The following is a 27342-nucleotide window of genomic DNA, read 5'->3' as shown; positions in this document are numbered from 1 at the left end:
GGTTATGCACATCCAAAGATAGAATAAGTTTACTTTATATTTGTATCCATGGATAAGGGCGGTCTCCCAGCTAGCATGCATCAGCCTCTACAATATCCATAGCACCTGCACTTCTAAAGTAAATCTCCAAACCACTCTAGAATTTTTTGATGAGCCTCTCCTGCCCTTTCAACTGCCTTCTCATCATTCACATCATAACGAGTAGTCCATCCATTGACCGCACCTAGATATATGTTCACAAAACTCTTTACCTCCCTTTTTGGACTCTAAAATCTCTTGAAACTGTTTTTCCCCAGCAGGCGGAGTCCTATCGTCTATTTCTGTCGCCAAAATCGCTAAAGCAGTCTTTACATCTTTGATATCATCAACAGTGACAAAAGAAGGATGGCAAAAGACTCCAACTTTCAGACAATCATCCTTTGCCAACTCCACGACCACTTTAGCTCCTCTGGTTGTTGCAAGTGACTCCTCGGCTTCAGTCAACACCAGCAGCAGCTTATACTCACAAACGGCAGCCTCAGCTTCCTCACGATTACCCAGGCATCTCTCCAAGGCTTTAGCTCTTCGTCACTTCATTTTTCGAATTTTTCAGGAAGCGTATCACTGGATGAAGCTTCAATTCCTCTCTAATTCAAACCCCTACAAGGCTTGAACAGAAGTTAACTTCACAAAACGAGATATTCTGCAAAATTCAAACTCTGGTTTTTCCTTCACTCCCGTTTCTGCATATCCCCCCTTCGTATATCTGATTTTCTGGTTCTTTCCCATTTTTCCCCGCAAGAGATTCGGGCTCCATTTGCTTTTGCAGCTAAAAATTCGGATTTCCCGATTTGAAATACACTGCGCCTCCTTTTTTCTTGCTTAAAATTCAGATATTCCTTTTTTTAAAAAACCTTCGTAATTTCCCATGCAAGACGCCACCTTCGAATACGTCTGCAGCTGCTGAGCAAAGATGTCCACACAATCACATCTGATGGAACGGGCATGGTTGTAAGTAGTGATATGGCCTCCTTCAGGCATCCCACACGGCCAAGAAAGTCAATGATGCAGTTGTAGTGCTCAATAGTTGCTGTGATGCCATGGTCATTTATCATCAACATGAAGTACCGGTGGCCTTCATCTAGAACACCGGCATGTGTGCAAGCAACGAGAAGACTTGTAAATATCCCATCATGCGGTTGCATGCCTTGCCGTTGCATATCCTTAAGGCATTGACCCTCTACCTGGACGTTACCACATCGGGCATATCCTGCAATCATGGCAGCCCAGGATACCACATCTCGAGTATGCAGTTGATCAAAAGATCTGCGAGCCTCCTCCAGGGTTTCAATTTTAGCATACATATCAACAAGGGTGTTCCCGATTTCTGTATCGTGATCAAGACCACTTGAAATGATCTGGTAATGTATCCGCCTTGCCTGCTCTATAGCTCCAGCGCTACCACATGCTTTTAAAACACACAAAAAAATCACTTTGTCACCCTCTGCATATTCCTGCCACATCTCCTCATAAAGCTCAAGAGCAGAAGGCCCATGGCCATGCTGAACTAATACTGCCACATGCTTTGAGTACAGAAATGAAAATTACTCTATCTGGTGTTATGCCCTCCATCAAGATCAAAAACTGCAACTAATCCTTCTTTCTTGTTAGCCCCATAAGAAAGTGATGCTGCTTTTGGTTCATTGATAATTCGTACTACCTCAAGGTTCACCATAAGCATAAAAAAAACTCCATGATTCACACCACACTTATGTACAGAGGCTTCGAGACCTGGCTCAGCCTCAGCTCGTCTTATGGAACCTCATTTACAATATGAACATATGTACTTAGGCATCATATAATGACTCAAGTCATGGCACTTAATCCCATGCATCTAGATTTGCATTTAATGGCCTCATATGGATGGTTTCACACCATAGACGTGCCATGGCACAACATCCACCCCCTCTAAACCTGCACATCCTCTGGTATGTGCCAAATCATCATCAAGATCCACATATATCTGGATGTCGTCTTCATCTTCTACATTACCAGGAAGATCATCCTCTTCCTCTTCAACCATATCCATACTATCACTGTCAAGCCTCTCATCCTGAGTCTCCTGTGAATCAAAAGGATCACTGTCATGCCTTCTTTTAAACATCTTGATCCTTTTGCCTGCTACAAGATTCTTTATCTCTGTTCCATCAAGCTCACACAGGGTATACGTGGTATTTCCATGCACATGCTTGACAATGTAAGGGCCAAACCATCTTTTTGCAAACTTCCTTTGCACAGTAAACTGGTTGTCAAGACTACTATCATACATTAGGACCCAATCACCTTCTTCAATAGGTTTTGGCCGGAGTCTGTGTCTTCTATCAAATCTTTCTTTATTTTTCAACCTTGCATCTTTCAAACGAGCTTTAGCAAGCTCTACATCTTGAGGTCTCCTCTCCAGCTGCCTTATTCGCAATGCAAGGAGGTCTTCCCTGTTCAATTCTTCCACCCAGGGTAATACATTCCAAGTTGGAACTACTTCTTCAACTGGCATTACTGGCTTCTGACCATACATTAATTCTGCAGGCATGCATCCTGTCACACTGAGCTATGAGTTGTACGGTCAGCCCACAAAGCATATGGTAGTAGCCTTGGCCACTCTCGTATTCTTCCTCTGCATGCCTTAGACAAAGCTTTAATGATTGGAGGATGTCCTCGCTCACTTTTACCATTGCCCTCAGGGTTGTAAGCACATGTTAGGGCCAATTTGATGCCAATTCTAGAGAAGAATTCCCTTGCTTCTTCAACATCTAGCTCACCCCTGTCACCTGTTATTTTCCCAACACAACCATACCGGCAAATCACATCTTCTAAGAGAAATTTGCATACTGTTTTCGTACTCTTTGTTCTAAGAGCACGCCCTTCCACCTAATTTGTCAAAATCTTCTCTTGCAAGTGCTATGTACCGCATCTGCCAAATTCCCAAAGGCATTGTAACTAGATCCACTACCCATTTGTAGTGCATGGCAAGTGGGTAGGTTGGTTGCAAGCCATCACGATGTCGCACATTTGAGTACATTTGACATACCATGCATGTTTCCACATATTGGGAAACATCCTTGTACATTCCTTTCCACCAATATCTTTCCTTTATTTTGGTAAAGGTGGCCCACACACTTCGATGTCCAGCCCAGAGACTCTCATGGAATTCTTTCATGAGCTTCCCTTGAGTCTCTTTATCACATATGACTCTCTGTGGCATAGCATTCCTCTGCTTAGGATGCTTCCACAGGTACCCATCCTTTAGAAAATACCCATATGCTTTTCTGCGGATCCTCTTAAATTCTGAATCAGACCAACTTTCCTGTCTTGTCAAAGTACTCAAGTATTGACCAATAACCAACCAATCTCCTTCATACATTTCCTCAGTAAAAGACTCAAGTGCGTTTGATAAGCAAGTATGGTCCCCTTTTGCATATGCAGTAGTATAGAACTTTGTACCTACATCATCAATGTCACTAATCATCCCTTCTTCATCTTCATACCTGGCTCTTGATAGCATATCTGCAACTGGGTTATCTTTTCCTGCAATATGCTCAAACTCAGGATTTAGTGACTTGATATAGGCAATCCACCTAAGCATAGCGATATCTCGAGTGGTGCAGCTTGCAATCATCCCAAGGAGTGGCGAGCAATCAGTTTCCACAAGTACAGATGTCCCAATAAGATATTCTTTTTCACATTTTAGAGCAGTGACTATTCCCCATAACTCCCTCTTGATCTGCGGATATTTTCGCTGACGAATGCTTAATACCTTTGCTCCAAATCTAATTGCATACTTGTGATCATCCTCATCATCTTGCCCTACTGCCCATCCTATCCCAGTAGGACTAGTATCAACTGTAACAATCACAGGCCTGTCACACTCATAATCTGCCTTCCTTAGAGTAGGTGATGATTGGAGCGGATATTTCAGCTTCCGCATAGCTTTAATATGTGCTGCACTCCACAAAAATTTTTGATTTTTCCTCAAAAGTTGATAAAGAGGATCTGCTACATGTGCATAATGCAGGATCCATATAACATAAAAGACACATGCACCAAGAAATCTCCTCAGCTCTGTAACATTAATGCATATCTCTTTCATTCTTTGTATTGCATCTATCTTGGCTGGACAAGGTCGGCGTCCATTAGTACTACAAAGATGCCCCACGATTAGCACTTCACCAACCCCAAACACTGATTTCAATCCAGACAAAGTAAGATTCACCTCTTCAATCCTGGATAGAATCATATCACAATCTTTTATATGATTTGCCACAAACTTGCGGCACCCCCTCGAATCCAAATCCCCATCTTTATCTTTCTCATCATAGCCTTTTATTGGCACATCATCCAGATAAGGCATAGTTATTTGTGGTATGAAGTCTCGCAAGACTTTATTCATTCCATTCATCATATGCGCCACTGAGTTCGTGGCTCCCTGTGGTAAGGTACACATCCTTACCAATCCCAATCATTGTGGTCAAGTCCCTGCTTTGTGTATCTAGCTGGAATTGATCATATCCCGAATACAGATCACCCATAGAGTATATAGCTTTCCCTGCAAATGCTTCTGCAAACTCACAATCGGACCTGCTCCCACATTCCTGATTGTGACCTTGTTTACAGGTTGCATGTCTTGAATGAAGCGCAATGCTCCATTTTTCTTTGGCACAGTAAACCATCTGTTGGAGTATGGAGCGCATGATGGCTCCAAAATTCCCATCCTAATCTTTTCTTTTAGTAATTCCATCAGCTTTGGCAAGACAGCCTTTGGTACTGGAATCGGCCGCCGCAGGTTCCAGGGCACATGTGGAACAGTGAAGATCACCATTGGCGCTGTTACGCTTGGATCAACACAACCTATCTCATGCGGCTAAAAAGCAAAGGCTTTCCCATGTTTTACAAGCATCTCCTCAAAGCATTCCTTTTCAACTGGCAACAGAAAATCCTTTTCACCAATCTTCAGCTCTTTTAGGATTTCCTGTGTAAACTTATGCCCAATTTTCTTCGGATCTCTGAGATTCGGTTGCATAGAGGCTTCCTGGTTGCATAGAGGCTTCATCTATTTTCTCCTTGCTTCCTGGTGGTGGCAAGGGCAAGGCAACTGGTTTCACCTTCTTTGCAACCGTTTTATACTTTGTGTCAACACCAGCATCCATCTCACAATACATGTTTTTACATTCCATTCCTTCAAATTCCCGGATTATATCATACATCCCCACAGATGACACCTTTATCATCTCATTCCCACCCTGTAAGCATGCTCTTTCCATAGCAAAAAGCACACCCATAGTATCCACAAATGACACCTCATCAAGCACCCCTGAAATAAACTCATTCTTCTCCAAAAGACCACACTACTCAAGACTTTTTTGTTCATTTTGTACATGTCGACGCATGCCACGCTTCAAATCCTTGCTTTTTACAAAGACCAGTGACCCATAGCTGGAAGATCCCTGAAAATTTGCTGAAAAGTTATTTACATTGATTGAGTCCTGCGAGAACTCATTTTCCCTTGTACCATTGAAATCCCGCTTTACAATGGCACCTGGCCAAAATCCCTCATCTCCCTGTAGTTCATGAATTCTCTGTTTATCTTTGGGAGTGACTGTGCTCGAAGAGACTCACGGTTCCTTTCATGGGGTTAATGCAAACTATCAAGAACTGAACAGCTTTCTTGCCATCTTTACTCCTTATTCTTGCATATGCTGAGCCATCATCCAAAACTTTTGTTTCCATCCTCACACCTGTAATGTAGGGTTGCCCAAGGATGAGGGGATACGATGACATCTCCTGGACAAAGAAGTTTTGATCATCTTTCACATCCCCTATAGTTACCCTTACATTTGGACAGGCTGCATAGAGCTCTCCAGATGAGTTATTAGCTGCTTTAATCATCCACCCATGATCTACATCCATTGGCCACTTAAATTTGTTGTAGAGATTTTTAGCCATAAGATTTATTTCTGACCCATGGTCGATTAGAGCGACATACGGCTCTTCCAAGTCACCTATCTTGACAAGGGTTTCAGTGGTGGCCCTTGCCCAATGGCTCCTGGAGTAATGACTCTTTGTAAGAACTTATTTTTCATCATCCTAATCCACAAAGCGCACGTGTCGTGCCCCTTCAGCAGAGTGATTACATTCCACCACATTCTCTCTCTCTTCCTTTTGCTGTACCTGTACTCCATGAGTCTTTGAAGTGCTTGTCTCCCCTTGTGATGGAATAGATTCAATTATGGACTGCCTTTTCCTTCGTATAATATCAATTATCTCATCATGGAATTCTTTCTTTGCAATCCCCAAGACTTCCCCTAGTGTAAATTCCACCCTACTGTTTAGAATCCTCTCTTCAAGCACCTTTTTGAGGTCTGTTTGCGGCTTCAATATCAGATTGAAGCTTGGAGAGTGGACTTTTCCCTTTACCCTTCTCCTTCTCATGCTTCATTTTTGTTGGCACTTCTTCCATTGATACTTCTTGTGGAGGTCTGCTATGCGGCGGAGGCATATGTGATGGCCCAGGATCCTTCTTTTCACTACCACACGGGTGACCCTTTTTGATGGCCCTCCTTCCTCATTTTCCCTCTTACGCTTTTCCTCTACCTGTGCCTCATTATTCTGGCATTTTGCAATGTAGGCATGAACAGATAAAGAATCCACAGGCTCTTCCCAGCCAGTCTCAAGACGTATACAGTCACCTGCCTCATGCAAAGCCTGTTTAGACACCTTCTTTGACACAATTAGCTCCATTGTTGATGGCCAAAAATCTTCATTCTCATAATCTTCATCATTCTCAGATTCCTGCTTTGATTGACCAACCTTTAACCCATAGGTTGCTGCCTCAACCATAGAGATGGCATGTCCAGCAACCATGTCTTCAACCAGCTTTTTCATCCCTCCGTTTCCAAAGTTTGTGCTTAATGGAAGACCAGTCTCTGTAAGGTGGATTTTCCCATCTTTGAAAAACACAAGTTGATTTCTGAGGGCTTCCTTATAGCTAGCAATCTTTCTTTGCATGTTCTGGGTCATCACACCATATACATCTGAATGTAAACCCTTCTTTGCTTTGAGGCCTTTGCATAGAAGCCTGCCCTAATGGTAGCCCTTTTTCCTCAATTTTGGACATCTTCAGTTTTAGGTCTCGCATGCCCTTAATAAGCTCATCCATCGGCCCTTCTACCTTTGGGATTGCAGCAGCTGGTTTTGGTAGATTCTCAGGGGTAACAGCAGTTATAGGAGTTGTCGAGCTCATCACCATTTTATCCCTCCTTCACTTCCGCTTTGCTAACATGGTGACTGCATCCTCGACATCATTCCAATCATTCTTTAGCCCCTGCTCTGTATCCTTATCCTCAAGGAGAATTTCCAGTTTTTCTTGGAGATCTTTCCCAGCTGCTTGTAAGAAGAGCTCTGTTTTTTCCCTGTCTAAGGTTGTGCGCTCTATCCTTGACAGCTGGGCATAGCGCTTCTCAAACTCTCTTAGCAACTCTGTGGCAGAAATTCCAATTTTGGGTTTTTTAACCCATTCCAAGAAAGTTCGTTTGGTCACCCGCTCGGAATCCTCCATGAAATAATCACCCTTCAAAGCAAGCTTGAACTCCTCAGGTACACATCCTTACCAATCCCAAAGGAGTTTTCATTGTGGTCAAGTCCCTGCTTTGTATATCCAGATCATATCCCGAATACAGATCACCCATAGAGTACATAGCTTTCCCTGCAAATGCTTCTGCAAACTCGTCCACAATCGGACCTGCTCCCACATTCCTAATTGTGACCTTGTTTACAGGTTGCATGTCTTGAATGAAGCGCAATGCTCCATTTTTCTTTGGCACGGTAAACCATCTGTTGGAGTATGGAGCGCATGATGGCTCTAAAATTCCCATCCTAATCTTTTCTTTTAGTAATTCCATCAGCTTTGGCAAGAGAGCCTTTGGTACTGGAATCGGCCGCCGCAGGTTCCAGGGAACATGTGGAACAGTGAAGATCACCATTGGCGCTGTTACGCTTGGATCAACACAGCCTATCTCATGCGGAGCCTATCTCATGCGGTTGAAAAGCAAAGGCTTTCCCATGTTTTACAAGCATCTCCTCAAAGCATTCCTTTTCAACTGGCAACAGAAAATCCTTTTCACCAATCTTCAGCTCTTTTAGGGTTTCCTGTGTAAACTTATGCCCAATTTTCTTCGGATCTCTGAGATTCGGTTGCATAGAGGCTTCATCTATTTTCTCCTTGCTTCCTGGCGGCAAGGTCAAGGCAACTGGTTTCACCTTCTTTGCAACCGTTTTATACTTTGTGTCAACACGAGCATCCATCTCACAATACATGTTTTTACATTCCATTCCTTCAAATTCCCGGATTATATCATACATCCCCACAGATGACACCTTTATCATCTCATTCCCACCCTGTAAGCATGCTCTTTCCATAGCAAAAAGCACACCCATAGTATCCACAAATGACACCTCATCAAGCACCCCTGAAATAAACTCATTCTTCTCCAAAAGACCACATTGCTCAAGACTTTTTTGTTCATTTTATACATGTCAACGCATGCCATGCTTCAAATCCTTGCTTTTTACAAAGACCAGTGACCCATAGCTGGAAAATCCCTGAAAATTTGCTGAAAAGTTATTTACATTGATTGAGTCCTGCGAGAACTCATTTTCCCTTATACCATTGGAATCCCGCTTTACAATGGCACCTGGCCAAAATCCCTCATCTCCCTGTAGTTCATGAATTCTCTGTTTATCTTTGGGAGACTGTGCGAAGAGACTCACGGTTCCTTTCATGGGGTTAATGCAAACTGTCAAGAACTGAACAGCTTTCTTGCCATCTTTACTCCTTATTCTTGCATATGCTGAGCCATCATCCAAAACTTTTGTTTCCATCCTCACACCTGTAATGTAGGGTTGCCCAAGGATGAGGGGATACGATGACATCTCCTGGACAAAGAAGTTCTGATTATCTTTCACATCCCCTATAGTTACCCTTACATTTGGACAGGCTGCATAGAGCTCTCCAGATGAGTTATTAGCTGCTTTAATCATCCACCCATGATCTACATCCATTGGCCACTTACATTTGTTGTAGAGATTTTTAGCCATAAGATTTATTTCTGACCCATGGTCGATTAGAGCGACATACGGCTCTTCCAAGTCACCTATCTTGACAAGGGTTTCAGTGGTGGCCCTTGCCCAATGGCTCCTGGAGTAATGACTCTTTGTAAGAACTTCTTTTTCATCATCCTCATCCACAAAGCGCACGTGTCGTGCCCCTTCAGCAGAGTGATTACATTCCACCACATTCTCTCTCTCTTCCTTTTGCTGTACCTGTACTCCATGAGTCTTGGAAGTGCTTGTCTCCCCTTGTGATGGAATAGATTCAATTATGGACTCCCTTTTCCTTCGTATAATATCAATTATCTCATCATGGAATTCTTTCTTTGCAATCCCCAAGACTTCCCCTAGTGTAAATTCCACCCTACTGTTTAGAATCCTCTCTTCAAGCACCTTTTTGAGGTCTGTTGCGGCTTCAATATCAGATTGAAGCTTGTAGAGTGGACTTTTCCCTTTACCCTTCTCCTTCTCATGCTTCATTTTTGCTGGCACTTCTTCCATTGATACTTCTTGTGGAGGTCTGCTATGTGGCAGAGGCATATGTGATGGCCCAAGATCCTTCTTTTCACTACCACACGGGTGACCCTTTTTGATGGCCCTCCTTCCTCATTTTCCCTCTTACGCTTTTCCTCTACCTGTGCCTCATTATTCTGGCATCCACAGGTTCTTCCCAGCCAGTCTCAAGACGTATACAGTCACCTGCCTCATGCTAAGCCTGTTTAGACACCTTCTTTGACGCAATTAGCTCCATTGTTGATGGCCAAAAATTTTCATTCTCATAATCTTCATCATTCTCAAATTCCTGCTTTGATTGACCAACCTTTAACCGATAGGTTGCTGCCTTAACCATAGAGATGGCATGTCCAACAACCATGTCTTCAACTAGCTTTTTCATCCCTCCTTTTCCAAAGTTTGTGCTTAATGGAAGACCAGTCTCTGTAAGGTGGATTTTCCCATCTTTGAAAAACACAAGTTGATTTCTGAGGGCTTCCTTATAGCTAGCACAGTCTTTCTTTGCATGTTCTGGGTCATCACACCATATACATCTGAATGTAAACCCTTCTTTGCTTTGAGGCCTTTGCATAGAAGCCTGCCCTAATGGTAGCCCTTTTTCCTCAATCCTGGACATCTTCAGTTTTAGGTCTCGCATGCCCTTAATAAGCTCATCCATCGGCCCTTCTACCTTTGGGATTATAGCAGTTGGTTTTGGTAGATTCTCAGGGGTAACAGCAGTTATAGGAGTTGTCGAGCTCATCACCATTTTATCCCTCCTTCGCTGCCGCTTTGCTAACATGGTGACCGCATCCTCGACATCATTCCAATCATTCTTTAGCCCCTGCTCTGTATCCTTATCCTCAAGGAGAATTTCCAGTTTTTCTTGGAGATCTTTCCCAGCTGCTTGTAAGAAGAGCTCTGTTTTTTCCCTGTCTAAGGTTGTGCGCTCTATCCTTGACAGCTGGGCATAGCGCTTCTCAAACTCTCTTAGCAACTCTGTGGCAAAAATTCCAATTTTGGGTTTTGTAACCCATTCCAAGAAAGTTCGTTTGGTCACCCGCTCGGAATCCTCCATGAAATAATCATCCTTCAAAGCAAGCTTGAACTCCTTCCAATTTCTGCCACCATGTGCTGCCTGTAATCCTCTTATGTGCTCTCTTATTTCAAGAACACATACCAGCTCAAAGCTTTGAACCATATCCTCCTCAGTCACCCTGTTTAGCTCCATTTCCTTTGTGTAATTACGCAGGTACTTTGTGATGTCCTTACCATCAAATTGATCCACCTTTTTCACAATTGACTGCAGTGCTTTAGTCGTGGAAATTTGCCCCCTTTCAGCTGCTTGCTGCTATTGCATATACATGGTAAACATCTGAAACATTTGCATAACTCCGGGGTCAAAATGAACCCAGGATTCTCAGCCATAGCTTCCCTGTGTATTCCACCACACTCTCACCCCAGCAGTTTCACGTCGGGTTCACCAAAGCTGTCGTGACGTGGGGGGTATCGCTGGGCAAGTGTGAGACTTCTGGCTGTGAGAGTAGCTTCAAATCCTAGCAAGGAAACAGAATATTTATCTCTTCAAGGGGAACCACCAGCAGAGGCTGGAACCATAATATTTACATACCAAATCTCAGCAAGCCATATGAGTTATACCAAAAACCATCATAAGCATCATGGCTCAAACCAAAATCCAAGGTTATAACTTTCTCGTCTGTCTGCAGAACCTAGGGCTTCACTCTCTCTCGCCTCTATAGACTCACGAACCTTCCTTTATCCCAAACTAAAGTAACCACTCACCATGTACACAAAAAAGGAGCCCCCCCCTTGTAAGGCAAGGGACCTAATACAACCCATAAGAGCATCAATGGAGCAACTGCCAAACTGTTGATACATATGTTTATTGGATAGCATCATGCTTGAATAACAACTTTAATCCATCAATGCATCATAGATCCAACTCGTTAAGTCCCAACAAGTGATATCTTCAAGGATTGTATATCTACTCCTTTTATACATTGATGTTATAGGTTATGCACATCCAAAGATAGAACAAGTTTACTTTATATTTGTATCCATGGATAAGGGCGGTCTCCCAGCTAGCATGCATCAGCCTCTACAATATCCATAGCACCTGCACTTCTAAAGTAAATCTCCAAACCACTCTAGAATTTTCTGATGAGCCTCTCCTGCCCTTTCAACTGCCTTCTCATCATTCACATCATAACGAGTAGTCCATCCATTGACCGCACCTGGATATATGTTCACAAAACTCTTTACCTCCCTTTTTGGACTCTAAAATCTCTTGAAACTGTTTTTCCCCAGCAGGCGGAGTCCTATCGTCTATTTCTGCCGCCAAAATCGCTAAAGGAGTCTTTACATCTTTGATATCATCAACAGTAACAAAAGAAGGATGGCGAAAGACTGCAGCTTTCAGACAATCATCCTTTGCCAACTCCACGACCACTTTAGCTCCTCTGGTTGTTGCAAGTGACTCCTCGGCTTCAGTCAACACCAGCAGCAGCTTATACTCACAAACGGCAGCCTCAGCTTCCTCACGATTACCCAGGCATCTCTCCAAGGCTTCAGCTCTTCGTCCTTTGCATGAAATTGGCAGTGCATCACTTCATTTTTCGAATTTTTCAGGAAGTGTATCACTGGATGAAGCTTCAATTCCTCTCTAATTCAAACCCCTACAAGGCTTGAACAGAAGTTAACTTCACAAAACGAGATATTCTGCAAAATTCAAACTCTGGTTTTTCCTTCACTTCCGTTTCTGCATATCCCCCCTTCGTATATCTGATTTTCTGGTTCTTTCCCATTTTTCCCCGCAAGAGATTCGGGCTCCATTCGCTTTTGCAGCTAAAAATTCGGATTTCCCGATTTGAAATACACTGCGCCTCCTTTTTTCTTGCTTAAAATTCAGATATTCCTTTTTTTAAAAAACCTTCGTAATTTCCCATGCAAGACGCCACCTTCGAATACGTCTATAGCTGCTGAGCAAAGATGTCCACACAATCACATCTGATGGAACGGGCATGGTTGTAAGTAGTGATATGGCCTCCTTCAGGCATCCCACATGGCCAAGAAAGTCAATGATGCAGTTGTAGTGCTCAATAGTTGGTGTGATGCCATGGTCATTTATCATCAACTTGAAGTACCGGTGGCCTTCATCTAGAACACCGGCATGTGTGCAAGCAACAACGAGAAGACTTGTAAATATCCCATCATGCGGCTGCATGCCTTGCCGTTGCATATCCTTAAGGCATTGACCCTCTACCTGGACGTTACCACATCGGGCATATCTTGCAATCATGGCAGCCCAGGATACCACATCTCGAGTATGCAGTTGATCAAAAGATCTGCGAGCCTCCTCCAGGGTTTCAATTTTAGCATACATATCAACAAGGGTGTTCCCGATTTCTGTATCGTGATCAAGACCACTTGAAATGATCTGGTAATGTATCCGCCTTGCCTGCTCTATAGCTCCAGCGCTACCACATGCTTTTAAAACACACAAAAAAAATCACTTTGTCAGCCTCTGCACATTCATGCCACATCTCCTCATAAAGCTCAAGAGCAGAAGGCCCATGGCCATGCTGAACTAATACTACCACATGCTTTTAGTACAGAAATGAAAATTACTCTATCTGGTGTTATGCCCTCCATCAAGATCAAAAACTGCAACTAATCCTTCTTTCTTGTTAGCCCCATTAGAAAGTGATGCTGCTTTTGGTTCATTGATAATTCGTACTACCTCAAGGTTCACCATAAGCATAAAAAAAACTCCATGATTCACACCACACTTATGTACAGAGGCTTCGAGACTTGGCTCAGCCTCAACTCGTCTTATTGAACCTCATTTACAATATGAACATATGTACTTAGGCATCATATAATGACTCAAGTCATGGCACTTAATCCCATGCATCTGGATTTGCATTTAATGGCCTCATATGCATGGTTTCACACCATAGACGTGCCATGGCACGACAACGTAGTCTCACATTCATAAAGTTTCCTCCTTCTAGCATGGATATAAATCTCACAAAAGCTATGGAAAGATGGTGCGATAGAAATGACTGGGGATTATATTCGCGATATCTTTATATTAGTTAAGAAAAATGTTCACATATGAGTCCCATATTTGTTGGCCCTCTTTCTCTTTTTCTCTAGTGTTCATAAGCATGTCTTAGAGAGTTTGTAAGCTTTCTTGGTTTTTTGGTTATGTAGTTTAACTATTTTAGTTCTTTTTGTGTTAGATTGATAGGCCATAAATGACTTGAATGAAGAAAACAACAAGGATGATTGGATTGGTAGAGAAAGTAGCAAATCAAAGTAGAATAGCAAAGTGAAAGCTTTAAAAAAGGATCAACCAACACATGAACTTCCTACGAGAGATAATGAGGGCTCAAAAACTTATTGAGTTACTCATACCCAAGATTACATTAATGAGAGTCATGAGACAGATTTGTGATGATTGGAAGCTTAGGATGAGATGGGATGGCAATGCAGTATGTGTCCTTTAAGAAGCTAGAAAAGATATCATTATAGATTTGTTTATTGATAGTTACATTTGTTCTGCCCATGCACATAAATAGGGTCACTCTTATGGACAAGGATATGCACAGCTATAGGCTTAAAAGGTACAGATTTGAAAATCTATTGCATCCTATACCATTAAGCGACTCTAGGGCTTTTAATATCTTGAATGTACCCCCATGTAGAAAACCCAAGGATGCAAGTTTCAAGATTTAAGATGTTACACATCATAGGGATACTAGGACTACAGAACAAGCAAAGATGTTACACATCATAGGGATACTAGGACTACAGAACAAGCAAAGACAGGGCAAACAAAAAATGTCTTCTGAGGAAGAAAGGAGAATTCATGAAGAAATAATAATGGAAGGTGAGCTCATGGAACTTGAGGATAAGAATCTTTAAGAAGGTACCTGGATAACTTGTTGTTCAGGTGAAAGATTTTGTAAATGGTTTAGAGTATCTTGATATAGCACCTTCAGATATGCTGGTAGAGAGAAATCAAGAAATAAATGATGTTATGATCTTGATATCTCTCAAGTATGTAAGCTACCTTTTTTGAAAATTTATCCTTGATTTATTTTTTATTCTCTAATAAATGCTTAAATTATCCTCTGATTTATTTTTTGTAGGCTTCTTTTGGCCACCTACCCCCGGAGGCCTACTATCCTCATTTTTTGTTAGACCCAATAGTCTCTCTTTATGTTAGGGAAACAAGCACCAATTTTAGTAGGCTGGAAGAATGGTTGAGGAGTTAAAGATACATCCCTTTCTATGGTATTGTACAAAGCCTCTTCTTTTCCTTGTTATCCTATGCGGACCTTTACATGATGGTTGCATAATCACCCAATCGTTTAATTTGAAGTTTAGAACTTTCCACAAACCTTGATCATCTTTAACATCATGAAGGATGCTTGATGAAATGGCATTAGGAGTGCACCTTGGGTTGGGTTGTCTCAACATTGTTAGATGATGAATAGAGGAGAGGATGATGAAAAAATACGACTAGAAAGATGTGCAATCATGGTGGAATAGGGAATTTCAAATTAATTTACTCATTTTGGGGGGAACCTAAATTTTAATTTTCAATTTTTTGAAGTACTTACATTTGGTACGTAAAGCGACAAGCCTTTGAAGTTGGAATGCACTAAAATGATATTGAAATAGCTGCACTGTATTACATTAAAGTGGTGATAACCCACTAAAATAGCCAAAACTAGTGAAGTTAGTAAAAAGTGGATATGACACCCAATGTCATATTTATGGTAGAATGTCGCATTTCTATTGGTCTAAAGCTTAATTAAAATCCGATACAAGTGATTAAAATGCGACTCTTTTTTTAACTTTTTTGGCCCTAATGGCCAAAGGAACCTGCTTTCCACAAAAGTAGCAATGACATTGTCTTGTCTTTTGCATTGTGTAGAGAAAGTGCATGATCCTGTCCACTAGGAGGGAACTCATGTCCACGGCGGTGGCACTCAGCTTTGGTAGTCGATTGATAGCGCTCGCATGGGACAATGGTCTGCCATTCTCCTAGTGCGGCAGAGCAGTAGAGTCATCCACAATCGGGTCCTAGTCCTTGGCTTCTTGAGGGTTACTATCTTTTTCTACGCCTTAGTGAGGATTTGAACAACAACTGGGGGGACCACTGAAGGCGATCTCCTGGACTGGTGCCGAGAGCAAGCTCTAGCAAGGTGGCCCATCTTCTTGCAAATGAAACACTAGCCAAGAACGCTTGACTACTCCACTCTTGAATGATGGATTCCCCCTAAAGGCAAGGAATGGATATGACGTGGGGAGGTACTATCTCAATGAGGGAATACAAATGCATAGGGATCGAATCCCAGCCGCCCGTGTAGGGGACAAAGTGGCTATGGGGGGGGATTCCCTCCATACACTTAACCATTACTTAAAGCAACTAGCTAGGCTACCTCCCAACTCATTGGGGGACACAAGCACATCAAAGGAGTTACTGAATTTCGAACCAGGTTGTAGATGCAACACGATGAATTGGCGACATTTTTTGAAAGGAAAATCTAGATCTACAAGCAATCGATGCAAATGTGTAGGGATGAAATCTCGACTACCCGTGTGAGGGATGAAACAACTATGGGGGGTATTTCATTCATACAACCAGGCTATTGGTGGCTACATGATGAACTAACACTATTTTTTGAAAGGGAAATCTAGATCTACAAGCAACTAGTGTAAATATCTCGAGTTTCTCTTGGCTGTCCGGGTTTTTTGGCATGCTCTACAAGGTGGTAACTTCAATATTTTCATTTTTGACTTGAATCATAACTAGACATACTACTATACTGCATCCAAAATAATGATTAATTTTCACTAATTGGAGATTAATCAACCCTAATCCCAACCATTAGGAAAAATTAATGGTTGAATCTTGCCATTAGGGAGCTACCACAGTTCCATGTCACTCCATATTTTAAAATCCCCTTGTTTGTTTATCATTATGCTTAATCCACCATCTTAATCCTCTTTTGGGATCCACCTTAAATCCTTTAATCACACACACACACCTCTCTCTCACACACACACATCCCTCTCTCACTCTTCACACTCTCACTCTCTCACACACACACTCTCTCACATACACATCCCTCTCTCACTCTCTCTCACACACACACCTCTCTCTCCCTCCCTCTCTCTCTCTCTCTCTCTCTCTCTCTCACACACACACACACACACACCCACACACACACCCACTGACCTAGCATGCAAGAAGGCATCATGGACAGGCTGAGGAAAGGGCACGCACGGACATGGATGGGCTAGCAGTGATGCGCATTGAGCATGGCTACAATAGATGGCTCCTTCCATTTCATGCAAGCCATATATTTTGGGTTTTCTAACTTTCTTGTGCGTGGCTTAAGCAATGCATTGCAATTTGTAACCTTTTTTTACAACATCGTGTAAGTGAAGGCACAAATAACGTCGGTCCGTGTGACGTAATTTGCTCAGCTTTATATAGTGTCGTTTATACAACATTTGTCATTGCATAAACGATGCTTTTGTAAAACCCATCATTTCGGACCCGTCGGTAAGGGAGGGTTGTGTTGTGGTGATATACACCACTTCAGTGGACAATATCACAAAAAATGTAAGTCGAAAGATGAAGCTTCTATACCTTCATTACGCGACTCTAAAGAGTGTTGAAACTATGGATCTAGCTCTCCTAACTACATACCCTAATCACAAACTAATATACTCTAATGACATTGCTAATCCAAGGTGGATAGAAATGATGGAGACTCATTATGAGTGTGTGCTAATTAATATTAGACTCAAGCATAATTAGGTTAAAAGATTAAGACTTGTACTTATAAAGAGGCTTGAGATGTATGCAAGTGATATGATTTCATTGCTTGAAATGACCCCCTTTTATATGAGGGGTACATCCTTGGGCTTGTACATCAATGTGGGATATATCCCTTTGCTCACATGGCTTCATGCTATGCTTTGCACTTTCTTGGCTACTCATCTCACTCCCTACCTCTTCCTTGTGCTCTTTGGAACCACATTTCTCAACACCCCTCCTTAGTGCCAAATCTTTGGACTACTCAAGGTGGTCAAATGTGAGGTTTACAATGTGTCATCACCCCCCCTCATTTCTAACTTGGCTGGGTAACTCAAAGGCTCTTTGGCTTGCTTACTCTCTAGCTCACAAGTTATTTTTAGAGGTGCTCGGGTATGAGTTACAACAATTATTTACCCCCCCACGTACTCCATTGGCTACTCTCAGGTGGTCGGGTATGATACACACAACAAACAAGAGGATAAGATGGGTGTCTACTCATACAGTGACCCCTGTTTCATAAACAGATCGCTAGGGTAGTGGTGGTACCTTGATGTTGCTCAGTGCTCTTGCTGGCTCGAGAACTCCTTGCTTTTTCTTGATGAAGATCCCTCATTGTTTCCTTTGTTCTTCATGTTGATAATGTCCTCTTCTTCTTGTCGACTCTTTGGTTGTTTCTTGTGCACACCTACACTTGCAAACTCATTTGGATGTAATGTTTTTACAAGGGTTGCATTCTTTTCTTTCACACAAACACATGTTAGCGTGCTCATTTGGCCGCTTTTATAATCTTTTTCACACTTGAGAGAATTTTGCCTGCTCATATTGGCGGCATGTACAATAGATTTCATAAATAGAACTTGATAAGCGTACGCTACCTTCTTATTCTTAAATCACACACATGCAGAGACATGAAAGAAGGGATCATTACACTCATCATGGATAATATTTTTCTTCTCAGATCTTAAAAATTGTAATTTTAAAATTTATAAGCTTTTTTTCAATATTAACAAGCTTTTTCACTAAAATAAAACTAAAATGCCTAAAATTTTATGAATTTTTAAAATTGCAAAAATAAATTTTAGAAGCGAGATCATGAATTTAAGGGTTTGCGGGTTTTCTCTGTGAACACTGGATTATCTACCATTCCAATTAGGTCAAAATGCTTCAAAGTAAGCTCATTGACATGAGACATTTTGCAGGTGCATTGTAAGGGTTTGGGGGGTTTTCTATGCACACTGGATCATCATCTGCTATTCCAATTAAGTCAAAATGCTTCGAAGTAAGCTCGCTGACTTGAGACTAAATATGAGTTCAGATATTGCTGAGTGAGCAATCTGTGTGGATTAGAACGGCTGAGCCGATTTGGGCTACACGAATGCGACGGAAGTGCGGCCGAATCTACTTTGGAAAATTTTGATCAGCACCTGCTCGAACAGAGGGTGGGCAAAGATGCTCGCTTTCAGACTAGCGGGCGGACAAAACAGCTCCTGCTACGCATTAATGTAAGGCATCCCTCTCCTTCAAAACTGTGCGCACCCACCGGCTTGCCCTGATGCATGCAGATCTTACAAAATGCTTGTGTCAGAACTGGGCGCATTCATGTTAGCCTGCCGCCTGCTGTCCAACTGCTTGCCATGATGCTTAGTTGCTGATGATCAGGTGTAAGGAAGGAGCTGAGGGTGGTGGTGTTGTAATTTGTAATTTGTATTTCTCCTGTGCGCAATACACAACTACCCTCTCGCCCTCCTCACCGTGAGGCGTTTCATCAGACTCGACCTACATGAAAGATGTTTTCTCCAAGTACCCTCTGGTCCGGGCTAGAATAGTGATGAAGATACAATTCTACCACGGACCACACCCACAATGTCCCACATATGCTAGTAGAATTATAGTGCGCTCAGCAGCAGACGCACATGCTCCTCCTATTCCACACACAATTATATCCTTTAATCATGTTTTGCCTATTACCGAGGTCCCCTCCCCTCCCCTAATCGTAGGGCTGCGGACACCACCACCACGTGTGCTGTCAACGGCTAGCCTATCTCCAATGCTCCATGCAGTTCAGCCGTCAACGGCTAGCCTTTCTAGTATCTAGCTTCAGCCTCTACCTTTAAAAGAGGCATGCTGCTGTATCTAGTATTAGCAGTGATAGGAAGGGCGGAGAAGCCTTCACTCCTTAGTTGTTGCGAAAGTCTCCCAGGATCTTGTAGTGTAGGTGGACCAACAAATAAGCCTGTGCAGGAGCAGTATCAGCTTCTGCATCTGATGGCCTAACAAGGAAAAGGGCAGTAAGAAAGCTGATCTTCATATAATAAGCCTAGTACTCAAAGGTGCAAGAGTAAGATCGCTTTCCAGGGGATAACGAAAACGGTAACTTGAAATGCGATTTTTTCACCAAGCTTTTATTACACGACGCAGGATAGAGAGTGGGTACGTAGTGAGTTGTATGTGTGTGTGTGTGAGAGAGAGAGAGAGAGAGAGAAAGAGGAGCGCGGCCATTAGAGAGGCTGTCCAATCAAGGACATGGTGATGTGAAAGGCCGCTGCTGGCGCTGAGCTCTCGGGCGGCCGCGACATTGGTACATCCAATCCGCCCCGTAGTAATATCTGTCCTCACGGTCTCCGCCCCTCCTGCGCCCACTGCATAAATTTGAAATTTCTTTAAAATTACCACTGGTAACAAATTCAAAACCTTTGGTTACCATATGGTAACTAATTCAAATCCTCTAGTTACCATGTGGTAACAAAATCAAAACGTTCAAGCATAGTATACTTGAAAAATTTATAGAGTTTCAAAATTTTTATTTGGTTTTGCTTGCTCCAAATCTTCTTGCTCAACTTGCCTAAAATAGGCAGCCCTATGCCCTACCTATACTCTCTACCTAGCCCCTCTAGAATATGTGCTCTCCGTCTTTCAATGAACCATCCAATGTTAGTCTTAGTTATACTAGCAAAACTCCTTGCCGCCGCAGGTTCTCTCTCTCTCTCTCTTTGGTTAGATGATAGATCACTTTGGTCTCTTCATGACTCACGAGTCACGAGTGTTCCTAGAAAGCTTCAAAGTTATATTCTTCTTCTCTTCTTGTTCTTCTCTCTTCTCTACTCTCTATCTTCTTCTCCTTCTCTCTCTCTCTCACTCTCTCTCTTCAATGTAGTCGATAAAATTTATTCTTCAAGATGTCTTTTACCAACCTGGAACATGAAAAAGAGAGACTTAAGCGACCTTCTTTAACATATCAAACACATTACTACACAATTTCAATATTATGTAACCTCCTAACCTTGCATACACTAAACACTCAAAGTACTTTTATCCTCGATTGGTAGAACTCCATAGAAAAACTTTGTCTATCTCTTCTAGCCTTGGTAGGAATCAGTTGGCGGCCTCAGTTTGTAACATTCTATGGTTAATTCAAATCAAGATCGACAAAGAACTTCTAAAAAAATAAACACTCAGAGTACAAACAAGACACCTCTTTGCTTAACCTTGCAATCATACCAATTCATAATAAAAAGGCACTTGTATTGTGGGTACACACTAACAATCAAAAAGACATAAAACAAATGACAAATTCACACAGTATCAAAGATAAATATGAGAGCTCTTTTCTTAACATAACATATCACTTAATTGAACGGATTCTTTGAATGCACCTACCATTAAAAACAGAAGCATGGAGCATAATTGATAGATATCACGGATGATGTACACTCTTTCATAATTGATAGATATCACAGTTTATGAGTGATCCTGGAGTGTTTCGAGGATTAATCGTGAGCATGATGAAGCTGATGGAAACGCTGATGAGGTGAAGGCCATGAATGTGCAGCCCAAACAGGGGAAGAATCAGAGAAGAATTGCTTTGGTGCGTGTTTACGGCAAGGACGTCAATAACTTCTTCAATCGTGAGGATGAGATCTGCACCTTTTAAGCTATGTCTAAAGCTCGGCAAGGGCCTCGTCTTCTTGGCCGCTTTGCCACGGGACGTATTGAGGAATTTCTGCATGCCAGGGTGAGTCAGCTCTTCTTATCCTTTTCTGTGTCGTGATCAAGCATGTTGAGGTGGATGTTCATGCTTCTAATCCCCGACTAGGCTAGTGGTTCTACTATGTGCATGTCTGGGTGTTTGTGCTTCTGTACAAGTGCAATTACCACATGTGTAAATGTGTTCCTTGTTAGGCTTATAAGCCATCGTTTATTGATCCTTTGATAGTTCAACAAGACTACTGAGCCAGACATCAACCATGGCAAAGAAACAAGCCATATGTTTTGTTAGCCCACCCCTCAGCTTTATGATCCTGCTCTACAAGCTGTTTTCTAATTTATTCTATGTGACTATCTACCCCACATACCTTAACTGCACAAGACTTACGAGATTCTGATGTATCAACTAAGATTGCTGTGAAGCTGAGGGAATTTCATCAACTTTCCATGCCAGTGTCAAACGAGCCTAGAATTTGGAAGCGCCTCAAGTAAGCCTCTACACAAATATTTTTTGCTCAACTGTTTACATCATCTAATAGGCATTCTCTGGTGCATGCAGTATGCTTCAGTCCATCAAGAAAGCTAAAGTTCTCTGTGTCATGCAGGGATTGGCTCTGAAGGAGGCTCTCAGCATTAGGACATCAGTGCATGTAGCAGAGTTTCACCTCTCCATACAAAGATAGAGTGGGCAAGAATCTGGGCATGGCAATAGCGGCAAGAGGGGTTGCCAGCATGACGTTGAGCCCATAGCTCAAACATGTCCATCTACTGAGCTGGGCTCCACTCGAAGGCTTCAAGAAGCATGGCCAGAAAGAGACGCAAGTTGAGCAACACCTCCTGCCACTGCCAAAGTGCACGAGCTGGAAATGGTGGCCCGTCTCCTCCACTTTGCTACCTATTACCTCTCAGGTTAGAAGGAGAGGGGATCCTCCCACGTGTTGGGGTCCCTGCCAATGGCATACTTGTTTACATAGGCACATATAACGGCCTGATCATAGCCAACCATGTGCAAGCCTACGAGGCTCCCATGACACTAGCAAAGGTGCCATCGGGTGCATTTGGAACCTACCTGCAGGTATGGTAGCTTGTCCACCAGCCGCTCTCTTCCTATAAGGAACCACCCTGTCTAGCTCCTCCTACACTCCCTTCAGAACCACTGCCCGCCGCCGTAGGTATGGCAGCTCGCTGCTCTCTTCCTACCACCCTATCTAGCTCCTCTTGCACTCCCTTTAGAACCTCGGGGTGTCGTAGCAGCTCAACAAGAGCCCACTCCATTGCAATGGCAATTGTACCAGCTCTCCCCAAGTACATATCTTGTAAAAGACACAAGCCGCGATTGCATCAGGTGTAAGTGATAGAAATTCACTAATCTACAGTCATATACAACTCCAGCTTCTAGTAATCTTACCATTATGACTGCTGTTGTCGGTTATTTGCACTTTAGAATTGGCCTTCTATGCCTCAGTTGACACCACCTCTAGCAACACGTCCAACAGATCCTCAAGGCGATCTGGCCCACTCCTCACGTAGTTCTCAGCCCTTCTCCTCTGCAGGATAATCTCCCCCATCGCTTGCTGCATCTTCTTCCCCACGGCTTTCATCCTCCTTTCCCAACCCTGCAGATCCATCCACGCCAAGGTGGGGATGAAGTCTCCCACGTTGGGCACCCCGAGCAGCATCATAGGGTATAGCCATTGTCTCCCTCTTATCTCCCTATTTCAACATAGAGGTAGAAATAGGGAGATAAGAGGCTGACAATGGCTATACCCTACAATGCAACGCTCATGGATTGCTCGGGTCATATATAGATGTGAATCACGAGATTATTGTGGCACAAAACAACAACCAAGAGCATCAAATTATCTTGAGACAACAAAAAGAAGCTCAAAAGAGACAAGTTCTGTGGAAATGTAAGCACATAATACATTGGGTGAGACATAATACATTGGGTAAGGAGCTGACTCATTACATACAAAAAATAATAATCAGATAAATGCACAAAAATTATTATGTTCGTGAAGACTTGATGTTTGTTCCCTCTAAGCTCCTCGTATGTAGTTCAATGTAGAACTTGCTGGACAAAAAATGATGCAGGAGTTATTTTGCTTCAAACTTGCTGGAAAAAAAATGATGCTAGAGTTATGTTGAAGCAAAATAACTCAAGCAAAGATACAAAAATTTGAATTGTTTTATGTCTTGAACTGATTCTTCATGCTATCTACCATGGCCTTCGCCCGTGCTCCTTTAACGCTTTCCATATTTGCTCCACTCTTTTCCAATCCACCTTCTCGTATGGAATCCTTGTCATAGAAATCATCATATGAGCATCCAATGTGTCAAGATGCAAGTCGCTTCTTAGCTTTGATTTCACTTCATTTTGTTTCCAAAACCCTCTTTCACAGGTTGCCGTACTCACTGGAACAACCAAAATCCTTTGCCATAATCTCATTATTGTAGGAAAGTCGTCAAACCACTTTCCTTTTAGAAGCCCATCTTTTGAGTAACTCACATCTGAAAATGCAGTATCTCCAGGCACCAAGCATACTTTTGTGAGGACAAGCATTGTACAATGTCTCCACAAAGCCTTCTGTTTCAGCATAACATGTTGAGGAATCTGCTCCTCCAGCACTAAAATGCTCGAAAAGAGTCTTCAACCATGTAGAAGTTGATTCACCTTGTCTTCCTGCAATATCTGGATACCCAACTGGCTCAAAAAATTTCATAGCCTTGAATACTTCAAGGTCCTCAAGTCTAGTGTCTAAAGCTTGAAGAAGACGTTGCACGTGTTGCTTTGCTATGTTCTTACAGTCTTCCAGATTCAGCATTTTCAACATTTTCTCCCATTACCTGATCATGTATTGATCTCCAGGTGATGGGAAAACTTTTAATGCTGCCACACCTAATGTTTCAAACCCCATGAATCCAATGGAGCTTGTGCCCTTCATGAATTTATTAAGCCTCGTTGAGTCTTTGGCAAACTCACTTTGCGGGTCCAAGTACCTGGTTTGTAATATGTTTTTGGTTTTTTAGAACTTTCCTCCAAGCGTTGAAACATCAACGATGTTTTCTTGAAAAACTTTGCTCAGTATGTTCAATTGCTCCAAAACATCAGCAAGGTAGTGAAATAAAAACTGAACTTGATAAAGCAGCATATTCCCATAATCTAGATGAATATTTGCTTTCCAAAGTTCCAATATAGCTGGCATTACCTCTACAATTCTGGCCATAACCAAACCTCTTGAAAGCCATCGAACACTGTGAAGTTGTAGAATTTTCAAGTCATGGACTTGAAACTCTTTCAAAAGCTTTAAAAATTCAGCATGTCGATTACTAGATTTTCCCAGCCAAGTGTATACTTTTCCTGCTAATTTGTCCATATACTCCAATTCTAGAAATTGATCAACAGTATCTTTGGCAGCTAATGCCTCTCTATGTGCAATGCAATGAACAGCAATTAGAGAGGGAAACAGCCTTTTCAATCTAGCCACTACACTTGTTTTCTTCCCTGTCATGGTGCTACAACCATCAGTGGCAATGGCGACAAATCTTCTTGTGTCGAGCTTCAAATCCTTGAAGAGCTTAACGATGCTATTGTAAATTGTTTTAGCATCAGCCTTTTCTATTTCCAATAGCTGCAAAAAATTCACCTTAACCTCAAGTTGTGATGTTAAGTAAGTCACATAAACAATCAAGTGCTTCTCTAGGCATCGATCTGTGCTTTCATCGATGGACAAAGAGAAAAACTGACTTCTTCTCAGCTTTGTTAGTAATTCACCTCTTATATAATCACAGATAGCCTGTAGCATCTCCCTTGCAGCCATAGCATTTCCATAAGTCCCATAACTATCACTAATAGGGATAAAAGGTGTCTGCATGAATCTTAAGAATTCTATAAGCCTTGGGATACCATGCAAGCGCTTTCCTTCTAAAGCTTTATAGTAAACTGCCTGCATAACACTTATGACTTGAGACCTGTAAACTTCCCCACTTCTTTGCAAGCCTGTATCCATTGCTCCAACTATTTGTCCTCCAATTTTTAGAAGCTTCTCTTTTATCCTCTCGGCACTTTGGTGCTGATTCGTACTTTCATGTTTTCTGAATGCTACAAGAAGCATAACATCTGATCCTGTGGTTGCAAATTTGTTTCTTTTCTTTGCTGCTATACAGACCTGGCATTTCACAACTAATTCACCATTTTTGGAATCTGGCAGCACCCAACCGTGAAAAAACCTCCAGGAGTCTCTGAACTTTCTTTTTGATCCAACCTTTGGCTTTGAGGTACTAGCTTCTGTGGCTTCATTACTTTCTTCTATCTCAGCCAAAAGCTCATCATTCCCTTCGGAAGTAGATGACATTTCTCCAAATAACTCTGCAAACATTTGATTGAGTGCATCTTGCTCAGATTTTTGCACCAAGGAAGGGACTAGAGGTGAGCGTGCTAAAATCCAGCTCTTCAAATTCAATTGTTTAAAAGTTCCTGTTTTTGACAAGATTCTACATAAATATGCAAACGCAAAAAAAACGGTAGACAAGACACAAGAGGCAGCAGGCTGGTCAAAGTTAAAGCATGATTACCTTTGCTTCCAGCCATATCTTCTTATGTAGATATCTTCTCACGCAAAACATGAATCTTTCAAACAACCATAAGAGGGTCAGCTACACATTTTGTGATAAAAAACTTAGTTTTTTGATCTTATCAATATTTCATGCAAGCATTTAATTATGCTTCTTTAGGATTTATACCCATATATTACTCAGCCAAGAAATACATCATCTATTCATGATAGAAATTAACTTGACATATTAATTAGTAGGATTTCTTCTTTTGATCAGCATTATATTCAAGAAGTTTATTGTCAGTATCTGATTGACTTGGCTCATGACACCATCTCGTTATTTATAGGGATGGCATAAGTGGCACGGGTATGAAGCACACACGTGTTTCAGTGGGGGAGGGCATAGCACTCTGGACTATGTACTTGGATCTAAGGAGACCACACATCTTCCAGAATCTAACCATAGTAGTAACCACAGCACTCGATAGGACTAGACCATACATACCTATCACTATCATAAGCTTCTTTAGCTCACATGGTATCCTTTGAGCCTACCCCCACCATCCACTATATATGAGCACCATGTAAGACAGTATGTCAAATCAGTGTGAGCCATGTTGATGCCAGATCACCAGAAGTATCTATATACGTTCAATAGGGAAGATAGTATATCTTGCAGGAGGTTATGAATGTATGCACACATGTTCTAGTACCTCCCAGGATGTGCAGTAGCTCTCTCTCTCTCTCTCTCTCTCTCTCTCTCTCTCTCTCTCCCTCCCTCTCTCTCTCTCTCTCTCTCTCTCTCTCTCTCTCTCTCTCTCTCTCTCTCTCTCTCGGAAAAGATCATATCTTATATATACCCTAAGCATAGAGATCTCCATGAGTGCTGGATCCGGCTTGCTCATGCAGTATACAAACTGTTAGACATGAATGTGGACTCTAGGTCTCTGATTGTGTATCGATCATGGTGCAAAATGTGATGAGTGGAGGATGAACCATCTCGACAGAGAGTACTCCCATCTGATATGCCCACCTAAGGGATCCTCTCTCTCTCTCTCTCTCTCTCTCTCTCTCTCTCTCTCTCACACACACACACACACACAAGGCATACAACTAGAATCTCCCTTGCTTCAGCACACTTCATAAGCTGGGAAGAACCACCCCCATAACACAAAGTTTGACTAAGAAGTCCCATCGCTTTATTCCTCAGCAATGGAAGGGAACACTTATTTAGTTACCTCCTTCCGAAGACAAAACCCGAAGAGAGTATCTGAGGCAAAGACAAAAGGGCATTCATCAAATGTA

At 42.1% G+C, this 27342-nt stretch overlaps 2 protein-coding genes across 2 annotated transcripts; both read right to left on the bottom strand.

Annotated features, from left to right (window-relative positions):
- Positions 1-192: 192 nt before the first annotated feature.
- LOC147621402 (pentatricopeptide repeat-containing protein At3g20730-like) lies at positions 193-24315 on the bottom strand. Its single transcript, XM_086824450.1, has 6 exons — positions 24027-24315; positions 12584-13140; positions 12405-12498; positions 11917-12234; positions 932-1552; positions 193-473 (listed from the first exon to the last, which is right to left on the bottom strand). The coding sequence occupies exons 1-6, from the start codon at positions 24313-24315 to the stop codon at positions 193-195; spliced, it is 2160 nt and encodes a 719-aa protein (XP_086680576.1).
- A 192-nt stretch (positions 24316-24507) lies between these two features.
- LOC147621401 (uncharacterized) lies at positions 24508-26072 on the bottom strand. The gene is made up of 2 exons (XM_086824449.1): positions 26057-26072; positions 24508-25958 (listed from the first exon to the last, which is right to left on the bottom strand). Exons 1-2 carry the CDS (start codon positions 26070-26072, stop codon positions 24508-24510), a joined length of 1467 nt encoding a protein of 488 aa, XP_086680575.1.
- Positions 26073-27342: the final 1270 nt, after the last annotated feature.

This window comes from Cibotium barometz, chromosome 30 (assembly GCF_041138505.1).
Source record: "Cibotium barometz isolate CiBa-2024 chromosome 30, ASM4113850v1, whole genome shotgun sequence".
Lineage (NCBI taxonomy): Eukaryota > Viridiplantae > Streptophyta > Polypodiopsida > Cyatheales > Cibotiaceae > Cibotium > Cibotium barometz.
This window is presented reverse-complemented; position numbering and strand designations above follow the sequence as displayed.

Bases quoted from the DNA above. Each gene is read 5' to 3' on its own strand.
- LOC147621402 (XM_086824450.1), bottom strand. From the start codon at position 24,315: ATGTTGAAAATGCTGAATCTGGAAGACTGTAAGAACATAGCAAAGCAA. The intron at 1,553-11,916 runs GTAAAGAGTTTT...AGCATGTGGCAG, and splicing joins TTTAGAGTCCAAAAAGGGAG to TATTAGTTCAGCATGGCCAT. The intron at 474-931 runs GTATTCGAAGGT...TGTTGACTGAAG, and splicing joins TTTGCTCAGCAGCTGCAGAC to CCGAGGAGTCACTTGCAACA.